This window comes from Chenopodium album, chromosome 13, assembly GCF_948465745.1.
Source record: "Chenopodium album chromosome 13, dcCheAlbu1.1, whole genome shotgun sequence".
NCBI classification, from domain to species: Eukaryota; Viridiplantae; Streptophyta; class Magnoliopsida; order Caryophyllales; family Amaranthaceae; genus Chenopodium; species Chenopodium album.
In genome coordinates this window covers 11,955,998-11,967,274 of record NC_137846.1, presented here as the reverse complement: position 1 = coordinate 11,967,274, position 11,277 = coordinate 11,955,998, and the positions used below count along the sequence as shown (strand labels likewise).

Genomic DNA, 11,277 nt, shown 5'->3' with positions numbered 1-11,277 from the left:
AAGACCCTTCTCCTTACCTTTTAAAAAAAAATTATACCTGTTTCAAAAAAAATACTCTTTTCAAATTATAAATAAGGAGTGGTACGGTGAACCTTAAAGATAAATTAGAATTCTCATAGTCATAGACTCAAAGGTCATTATAAATAATGATGAATTTCTATAATTTCTCTTTAAGGTTATAAGAAATTAAGAACTACAAAATCTTTCAAGTCTTATAGTGCATTCATCATTCATGGACAGACATCAGAGAATCCTATTTATAAATCACCTTTCCTTTGTCCCAATTTTAAGTAACTGTGTTTCATTATTTCTAATAGGATGTTCCAAAATTAAGTACTTGTTATAAAATCTCACATAATTTATTACTCCATATAATTTAAATTATAATAAACATTCTTGTGACTAGGACACACTTTTGGGTTTTTTTTTTTTTTTTTTTTTTTAAAAAAAAAAAAGGGAAAAATTGTCCAAAATAATCCCACCTTTGAGCCACCCCCCCAAAATAATCCCACATTTGGATTATTTTTAAATAATCCGACTTTTATAGTCAATCTGCTCCTAATGGTCCCAATCGGTCATGTAACTTGTTATAACAGGTTACCTGACACGTGATGGCCTGTGATTGGTCCAAAAAATTAATATAAAATAAAAATTTAAACAAAAAAGTTAATTTTTTTTTGTAAAGAAAAAATAAAAAATAAAAAACAATTAATTATTTTAAAGCCACCCCACCAACTGCCAAGCCACCCCACCGCCACCTGAATCCCTGCCTCGACCACCCGGAGTCGGCGCTGATGTTGACTCCGGCGTCGATTCCGACGTCTCTCCACGCCCAGCCTAACGCTCCTCCCCCATAACCACCAACTAGCCTCGTTAAATCCAAACCCTCGATTCACCACCAGTTCCCACCCCAACCAGCCACAACAACCACCAACCCTGCCAGCGAGCCCCAACCCCGACTCCAACTAGCGCACAAACCCTTACCCCTGCCAATGAGATCCCACGCCCAGCCCCCAACCCCTTGCCCCGCGAAACCCTAACCTATCCCCTTACCGGCAACTGTATTATAGTCGGTGACCCAGTCCTCCCACCTAGCCTCAACCTTCATTTCGGTAACGGTTAATTGGTTATGGTGATTTAGTTGCGATGGAAGGGGGTAGGGGAGGTTGGTGAACCGCGTGGGGAAGCTAGTGGCTCTGGGCCTCATCTAGGCCGACAGTAGGGGCGGCCGGGCAGGGAGATGCTGGGGTCGTGGTGGGGCTAGGGTTTGGTTTAAATTTTAGGTTTTTTTTTTTGAAAAAGAAATTAAAATTAATTAACTAATGTTAATTACTAATAATCATTTATTAAAACAAAATTAAAATAAAACATTATTTTTTGACCAATCACATGATGACACGTGTAAATTAAACTTAATTAAAAAAATTACCTAATCAACCGATTACAGGTTACTTGGGACCATTAGAAGCGGATTGACTATAAAGGTCGAATTATTTAAAATAATCCAAAAGTGAGATTATTTTGGGCGGATGGCTCAAAGGTAGGATTATTCCGGACATTTTTTCCAAAAAAAAAAAGAGAACAAGATTGCAATTAACATAAGCTTATAAGGGCAAAGCGCAAAGTTGTTCAAAATTTAATACTATTCCGATTCTTATTACTCGCAACAAATGAATATTTTATATCTCACAAATAATATCCCTTTGTTGCGAGTAAGAAGAACCGGAGGTAGTATGATAAAAATGGAAGGTTCCAAATGAGGACATTTTTTCATGGAGATCCTTATTGTTAGAAAAACTTCCCTTGTTCTTAATTTTGAGTTCATAATCACTACTTTGTATAATCCATGACTTGCACTAAAACACTTTTAAAATTCTCCAATGATGAGAAAAATTCAACCATATCGGCATCAAAGAAGAGTTTGGTACATGGAAATTGAGGATATAAATGAGAGTGTTAATGTCGTTGTAAAAAAATATCATGTTTGTTACAAGATAATAAAGGGAAATTGACAAAGAGGATTAAGAATAAAGGTCTTATATTCTTGTAAAAAAATATTACATGAGAATAGTTAATAAAATTGTAAGTAGAAAGGGCCAAAGAGGATTAGAAACATCGGTATTATATTCCTTTAAAAAAATATGTGGAGGTTGGTGTAAAAAGACAGGAATTGTGAGAGTATAATGACAAAATTGCCAGTAGCCATTGGCAATAAAGAGGAGAGAAGGCTAATTTTCTAAATTTGTAATATACAAAGTGTTTCCTAATTTATATGCGTTTATATGAATCACCGAATAAGATATTTGTCCTAATCATCAACCTCTAATTCTCAAAACTCTCATTCGCATAAGCCAAATGTCCTTAAAAAAAAAAAACTATAAAATCTAATCTAATATATATAAATAAAGTAGGCATTTTTGGAGAGCATTCAATGTGCCACATAAGCAAAGGTATATTTTTGACCAATTAAAAATTAGATTTCTATTTTATTTTAGAATTAAAAAATTCACTTGCCACCTAAACAAAAATGACGAATGAGATTTAAAAATTTTTGCCACGTAGTTAAAAATAACGAATAGTGATTTATAAGGATTTAACTTATTTAAAAAACTAAAAATTATCTTTTAAGAAAACAATTATCTTTAGATATAGGATTTATATATCTAAGATAATCTTGATAGTATTTATGATAAGAAATAAAATTATTCCTTAATAATAATTAAATTAAAAATTATTCCTTAATAATAATAATCAAATGAAATTATATGTTTATGTTTTTTTTACTGAATTTTGTTTTTATATGCAGATCTAAAATAATTAATCAACGAATTAAATTCGAGCAAAAATGATTGGAAAAACAAAGTATGATAAGGTATTATATCTATATAAATCGTTTACATTTATTAAATTTTTTTATAAACCTTTTTAGTTTTTATTAATTAATTTTGTGATTAAAACAATTCTTTTGTGATTTAGGTAGCTTAATCAACTCATCAAATTAACTTAATTGAACAAATTAACGTTCATGCCTCAATTAAAGCCAACTTTGTACAGTTTCGTCCAAAATAAATTGAAAGAAAAGTTTATTCCATTAGTTACTTTTCAATCGTTACAAATAAGAAGCGGCGACTGGGGACGATTAAAAAATTCCAATGCATAGATTTGATTTTGTACAATTATATATTTTAGATCAATTTTACAAAAGTTTTTTTGATTTATTAATTTTATATAAATTTTATTTTTGCTAACATGTTTTATTTATCCAGTTTTATTAGATGAAGAAATAGAAGATAAATAGTATACATGTTTTTATTATTTTTTAATATTTATATTTTAACAAAATCAACGAATAATGATTTAGGATTTAAATATATATAAAAAAAAGATCTTTTCACATTAAAGATTTTATCCTTATGTAACCGATAAATTATCATATTTACAATTTTTTTTGAAAGATATCATATTTATAATTTATTTATATTTTTAAATTCAATTTTCATATAACTAACAACAACAATTAAAATACATAACAACAATACATAAAGTCGCATTATAAATTACATTAAAAAAAATAATACTTTTGTAATAGGCAATAACAGTTTAATTAAATTATTATTATTATTATTTTTTTTTTGTCTGAAATTATTAAATAGGAAAAAAAATCAAATACGAAAATATCTTTTCTTGAGATTAATATATGAAAAATTGTGCATCGCACAGGCTTTCATCTAGTCTTCAAAAAATTTAGGCGGCCCTACACCAAAAAAAACACCACGAGAACATGAGTGAAGCAAAATGGTAAAGATAATGACGATAAGAATAAGTTCATTCATAATCATAAACACATCATACCTCCAACCAACAAGTTGTAACGGTATATTCTTCTCCAAAATACACAATTTCCTGCAAACACGATCTCACTTGTTCAACCATTGCTAACATTGAAGTCTAGTGGATGTGGGGCTTCCACATGATTATAAAGGGACCAAACCAAAAAGTTGAAAACATGACAAAGATGTCCTATTCTTGTCACAAAAGTACCAAAATTGAGTTGGTATTGTGATCCTTTTATTAGCACTTTACCAGCATATTCCCATTCAATCGGTGTCACCACGAGGCCAACCATCACAGTTGATCAACGGCTTCGACTTTTCGAAAACTCAAATAAGGCGCCAGTTTTAGTCTTCCACGGCCACCATTAAAGCTTGCACTGAACAATCACAAATTACCTTACACGGAATGATAACCATGTCCAAAACTTCATACAATATATCCATAAGAGCTTGAAAATTGTAATACTACTATGTAAGAGTTGACAATCAACATTTTCAGGTTCCGAAATGACCTGAAAATGAGAATAATAATGCTCAATTACAACACTCTTGATATTGGTTTTACACTCTTATCAGTAATGCTACCCAACTTATGATGAACATAATACAGAGTATTGTTACTGCATTAATAATGCCATATTTCTGCCAAGAAGAACACTTAATAAAAACAGTTACAAAAATCACTTCTAAGCATATAGCAAAAAAGGCATATGACTATCTATAAAGCAGAAGCGAAGCCCATATACAGTCTAAAACAGTTGACGGCTTCTCTGCTCACTTGAAAAAAATTGCATCATTCCTTGCCATCAGCAGCACGTAGAGAGCCTAGCTGAACTGGAGCTTGGGTGGTCACCACCTTTGATGACCCATAAACTGACAGGTCCACACCTTTAGTCTTTTCTTTTTCAATCTCTTCCTTGATCCATTTGTATGTTATCCTTAGCCCATCCTATAAGAACATCCGAATAAGAGGATCAGGTATGGTTTGAGCCTTTCAATGGTCACAGATAACGATAAAATTACAAAAGAACCAATCACAATGATAAGCTTCTGGGTTAGGAAATTCATGAAATTTACCTTTAACCTCATGGTTGGAGACCAGCCAAGCTTCTCTTTAATCAGTGTGTTATCAGAGTTACGACCACGGACACCCTCTGGGCCAGGAATATGCTGGATTGGAAGTTTCCTATCCTCAAAGCTCAAAACAATCTCAGCCATCTCATTCATGCTAACCATCTCATCACTTCCAATATTCACTGGCTCTCGGAAGTCTGACTTGGTCAATCTAAAATGAATTTACTTAGTTCAGTAAAATTAATACTGCACAGATAATACATAAAGGTAGTAAAAGCAGGAACCATAACAAGTTAATTTTTGTGCAGCTTAGAATTCTACATTTTTTTTTTAAAAAATTTTTGAATAGTGCTTAAAATTCTACCAAATTTAGGCAGCTACAGCACAAATTTACATATTCAGCCACTTTCAACTTACGTTCTTTGGCAATCGAAACAAACCAAAGCACCATCTATGACAAAACAAAGCATATTTTGCAGGAAAAGAATTCTGAAAAACCCATCCAAAACACAATTCTGGAAGCTTTTACCAGCATATTCCTAGAAGTCAACCACATTAGCATACAATGACTCGGCTATTGAGGAATGTCTTAAACTCTTAAAGGTTCAGTATCACACGGAATACTCAATTTGTAAGCACTCACCTAAGTACACCTTCCACACATTCATCAATGAAGGTGAAGGATCGAGTCTGCAGCCCATCACCCCACATCTCAAACTTGTCAGTAGAAGTAATAGCCTTCCTGCAAAAAGCAGCTGGAGCCTTCTCCCGACCACCTATACATGATTAAAAAAATCAGGTAAGAGTTATAGAGCAATATATTCAAAATAAAAAGCATTATTATGAATTGTTTAATGATGAAATAGCAATCACTTAAAATTTATTTCACTCTTGGTTCCGAATAAAGCAAAAGGCATGTTTATTCATTCTAAGTGTATGTAGGTCAACATAAACATTCCACCGTATTATATGGTGTTACCTTTCCAGGTGCCAAATGGACCATAAATGTTGTGGAACCTTCCAACCCGGCATTCAATTCCAAAATCGTTAGTGTAATGCTTGCACAACTCCTCGGTAGCAAGTTTTTCCAAACCATAAGCATCTTGTGGCTAATACAAAATGTACACAAAAAGAAAGATTATACACATAGCCGAGTGTTAATCAAGCAAAATTTAAACATCAAATATCCCAGGAACCTTACCTCCGCGGGCCAAGCATCAGACTCTTTGAGACTAACACAATCAGTTTCCAACTGCTTGAATTCAGGGTAGATACACGCACTTGAGGCATAGAAGAACCTGCACCAAGTTTTCAAAAGTATCATTATGAACGTTTGGAATCCGATTTTCACTCAAACAACACATACGAAAATCAATTATAGTTAATGTATCAGAATCAAACACCACAAACAGCTACTCCTAAAAATCAATTATAGTTAATGTATCAGAATCAAACCTTTTAACACCACTGATCCTAGCTGCCTCGAGCATATTGAAACTGATCATTGTATTGTTATACATAATAACAGAGTGATTGGACTGGATAAAACCCATGCCACCCATATCAGCAGCAAGGTTAAACACATGATCAACGTCTTTCGTGACCTTCAGACAATTGTCCATCACCCTAAGATCAACGAGATGAAATTCGTTACAAAACATGTCCTCGGTCATGTGCTCATTCTTCTTCCAGTCTGAAGCTATGACATAGTGCCCCTCACGTTTCAAACGCCGAGCAATGTGGGATCCAATAAAACCACCAGCTCCAGTGACCGAAATTCTCAACTTCTCAGACGGCCAGTACGGCTCCCTCTCGAGCTTGTCATAGGTGTAAGCACCATAGTCATTTCCATCATTACTCCCCATTCTGTTAAAACGTTTAAATCAACCAAATTGCATGATTCAGAACTCAATTTAATTCACCCTATCATTCCATTTTTGTAAGAAAGTAATAAACATTACAATTCCATCAACTATCATTACGACATTAACAATTATAACAGCAATATAATTTGAAATTGAAATAGCAAATTAAGCCAACAAGACAATCATATGTCAAACAATTTGCTAATACTAATTTTAATAATAAATTGATTGATTATTAATTACGGCAAATCTACCAGTTCATAGTAAACATATATAAGGACGACACATTCCAAAACTATATTTAAATATTAAATCAATATTTTACTGAAACGTTCTAGATCTAACCGACACCCCCATGAAATATAAATTATAATACAGCTAAAATTCATCATAAAACACATAATTCAGCAAGTAAATCAAAGACAGACGCAAAAATTAAAGAAAAAATCATCATATAATACCCAATTCATCAAAAAAGACAATACCAAATTACATACATCAAACAAGGCAAACAAAAATTCCTAAAAAACATACTTAAAAGCCCAAATTCAAACAAACCCAGAAACAGAGAAAGGCTAAATTCAATCAAAACTGAAATTATGAAATGAAAATCGAAAACCCAGATAGAATATTACCTGATTGCGTGGAAATTCGAAGCGTATAATGAAGGGTAGATGAGAGAGAGAGAGAGAGTGTGTGTGAGATGATAATGAAAAGGAGTCGAAAGGCAGGGAAATGAAGAGAGGAGAAGAGAAGAGGCAACTATAAATAGGCTAAAGAGTGGTGAAGAACCGCAGAGCAATGACCACTCAATTCTCTCTCTAACTTTCTCTCTCCATCATTATCAAAACCAATGTTATGTCATCTTCTTCTCGTTTTACCAAGTTGGAAAATTTGATTTTCCCAAGATTTTGGGTTCATCCGGCCAATTGAGGACTATAGGCTAGCTTTTGGAAATCAAACTTTTTTTTTATGGTTGTGTTCACATTTGATTAGACACTTAACACATCTTGTTTGTGTTGCGATTGCATCATTTGCATGTGATTAATGTGAATAGTCATTGGTCATCATCATTGTTTAGGTTGGGCCATATTAGGTTCACATGTTTAATAAGCGGTTTTTTTGAGTTTTCAGTAGAGTAGAACATATTTCAGTAAAGCAAAACAAGTGTTAGTAAATTATTACTCTGTAATACTCAGTAGAGCAGAGCAGAGCAGGTTACAACAGTTTAAAATACAAAGGGCCTAAATGTGTTTTGTACATATGCGAGTAGTTATTGTCTCTAGCTCGTGTCGACATTAATAAAGAAAGCTCGTGCATAACTCAATCCACACGTTGTGCCGAATTGAGTAGTGATGTGTTAGTGGACCCTCTTAGTAATTTTTATATATTTTGTGAAGTAGGTTAGCATGTTCGTTAGCCTATTATGCTCGTGTTGGGTTGTGCCAACTTTTTACAGAAGATATTCATGCAGAAGCACAACTCATGGGGAGTCTCATGCTATGTCAAGCTTGTGGCGAGTTTGTGTTGGGTCAAGCCATTTTTATACTATGCAACACATATGCAAACCCAAGCCATACCTAGACTTGGCAATCCTAACCCAGACGTGATGACCCGACCCGAATGACGCGACCCATGACCCAAAAACATTGACCCGAAAATAGAAATTGACCTGACTCGATCCATACCCGACTCGAAATGGAGTTAACCCAATCCTGACTCGACACCCAAATTGACCAGACCCGAAATTGACCTGAATAGATCCAATACCCGAAATTGACTCGAACAGACCCGATACTCATAATATCTCGAACAAAAATTTACCTTATAATTGAGGTTAAAATGTTTTGTACAAAAAATAACTCAAATTGTTCATTTTCAATCGTAGCTAAGATCATAAACTGAATTGATAGTTTTTATTACTTCCTCCGTTTTTAAATACTTGCTCCATTTCTCCATGCGCGGAGTTTTAGGAGAAATTAGAAAAAATAATAAAATATGGAGGTAGTGGGGTTGGTGGAAGAATAAAAAATTGTAAAAAAACCAAAAGTAGTGGAGAGAATGGAAAGAGAGAAAATATGAAATTAATATTGTTGGGTCTATTTGGTGAAAAAAATTAATTAAATATTGTAAAAACTTTTCAAATAAGGAAATGGAGCAAGTTTTTAAAGACGGCCGGAAAAGGAAAGTGGAGCAAGTATTTAAAAACAGAGGGAGTATAACAATAACAAAATATATACTCCGTATAAAATTATTGATTTGAGCTTGATTCACAAATGAAACAACCCGAACATGACCCGACCAGATTTTGACCTGACCCGAATATGACCCAAACATACTTGACCCGAAATTGACCCGACCCGAACATACCCGACCCGAAAATTACCTGACCCAAACTCGACTCGAAACCTGACCCGAAGTTGACTCGAAACCCGAATAGACCCGACTTGGCTCATACCTAACCCGAATGTTAGCTGACCCAAAATGACCCGACCCGAAATGACCCGACCCAAATGACCAATTTGCCAGGTCTAGCCATACCTAACCTTTTTTTTTGTTAAGAAGAGGGAGCCATACCTAACTTTAACATTGAATAACTAAAGATTTATTGCAATGAAGGCTTATATTGAATCTTATCTTGTCCGAAAGGGGGGATAAGAGAAAGGGAAGGATGCATCATCCTTTGTAATTTCCTTCCCCTTTAAATAAATCAAATACATGGAGGGAAAGGGAGGTAATTGGAAAGATCTAATTTCCTTCCCCTTTTAATAAATCAAATCCCTCCATTAAGTTGGAGAGATTTTGGAAGGAAAATAAAAGATCACATTTTCCCTCCCTCTTTCTCCTTCCCCTCCCTTTCTCTTTAATATTGTTACCCAAACATAGTTAAGGATTGCTCCATTAGAATTTTTATGTTATTCAAGATATTTAGGGTCTGTTCACTTCAGCTTAATTTCAGTTCACTTCAGCTCCTAATTTCCTTCTATCATAAAATATTCATTTCAGCTCAGTTCAGTTCAGCTCAGTTCAGTAAATATGAACATACCCTTAAATCTAATTATGTGACCAAAAGAGCCCGTATCGTACAGTGATACAAAAATGAAAGTATGAATTTGGGAACGATTTAAAGATTCTTGCTATAAGAAAACAAGATAACGCTATAAATCAATTGTCATGTCATAAATGAGTAGAATATGGCGAGCACTCAGCGAGAACGTAAACTAGAGCTTTGAATATTAAATTTAACTCTTAAGTCCTAAATATGAAACAAAGTATTTAGGGCCTATTCTCACTGACTGAACTCAGCTGAACTGAATTGAACTGAACTGAACTTATTAGAGCTGAATAGAACTGAACTAAACTGAATTGAATATTTTATAAGAGAAGGAAATTAGGAGCTGAACTGAACTAAACTGAACTTATTAGAACTGAACTGAACTGAAAATAATCGTATGAGAACATGCCCTTAAATCTAATTATTTGACCAAAAGAGCCCATATCATACAGTGATACAAAAATGAAAGTATGAATTTGGGAACAGTTTAAACATCTTGCTATAAGAAAAAGATATCGCTATAAATCAAATGTCATGTCATAAATGAGTAGAATACGGTCATCACTTATCGAGAACGTAAATTAGAGCTTTGAATATTAAATTTAATTCCTAAGTTTTAAATACTACCTCCATTTCATATTATTTGCAACGATTAGACATTTTTTTTTCTCTACTTTATGTCACATCGTTGCAAATAATATGAAACGGAGGTAGTATGAAACAAAGTTTATGTTACTAATAGATTTATTACAAAAAAGAAATTACTAATGTACAAAAGAAATTCGAGCTTATTCACGAGCTTTTGAACCGAACCAATCAAAGATAGCTCAGGCTTGGCTCGTTAATATCTCCAACCGAACCCGAGCTCGTGTCGAACCCACCCAAGCCGAGCCTATACCGAGCTTTAACCAAGTCGTGTATCGAGTAGTTCATGAGCAAACTCAGCTCGTGAACACTCCTAAAATGTAATAAGTTTAGAGCTTGTGTGGCTTTGTTTTTATCTTCAATTTTATGTTTTTTAAAGCATTAAACCAAAAAAAGAAAACACGAAAAAGTTGTTTCCACTTAACTGCTGTTAGTTTTCAAAATTATCAAGATTTTAATAAGTTTGGTTAATTTTTGATTCATTATATATTTATAGTTAAATTTTGCCAATAATTACCATTTAAATGGCCATTTTTTAGTACAACTACCATTTAATTTTTTTTTTTTTGAAAAAACTACCACAAAACACCAAAATTTTGAGTAGCACTACCACATTGATTGTTTTCGGCAATAATCTCCGTTTGGGGGCATATTTCATAAAATTGCCCTCTACAAAACCCAAATTAAATGACAATATTGCTCTACATTAACCTTAAATTGGATACTACACTTCAATTGCCCCAAATCCCCCAATTTCATAAAGCCCTTAATTCAATTTTTTGACCATAAACTCTTATTTTATGAT

The 11,277-nt window shown here is 33.5% G+C and overlaps 1 protein-coding gene across 1 annotated transcript; it reads right to left on the bottom strand.

The window, feature by feature from the left end:
* Nucleotides 1–4,441: 4,441 nt before the first annotated feature.
* LOC145574597 (GDP-mannose 3,5-epimerase 2) lies at nucleotides 4,442–7,560 on the bottom strand. Its single transcript, XM_081632427.1, has 7 exons — nucleotides 7,408–7,560; nucleotides 6,363–6,773; nucleotides 6,109–6,205; nucleotides 5,887–6,016; nucleotides 5,551–5,683; nucleotides 4,911–5,118; nucleotides 4,442–4,782 (listed from the first exon to the last, which is right to left on the bottom strand). The coding sequence occupies exons 2-7, from the start codon at nucleotides 6,770–6,772 to the stop codon at nucleotides 4,627–4,629; spliced, it is 1,134 nt and encodes a 377-aa protein (XP_081488553.1). The 5' UTR covers nucleotide 6,773; nucleotides 7,408–7,560; the 3' UTR covers nucleotides 4,442–4,626.
* Between the last annotated feature and the right edge of the window lie 3,717 nt (nucleotides 7,561–11,277).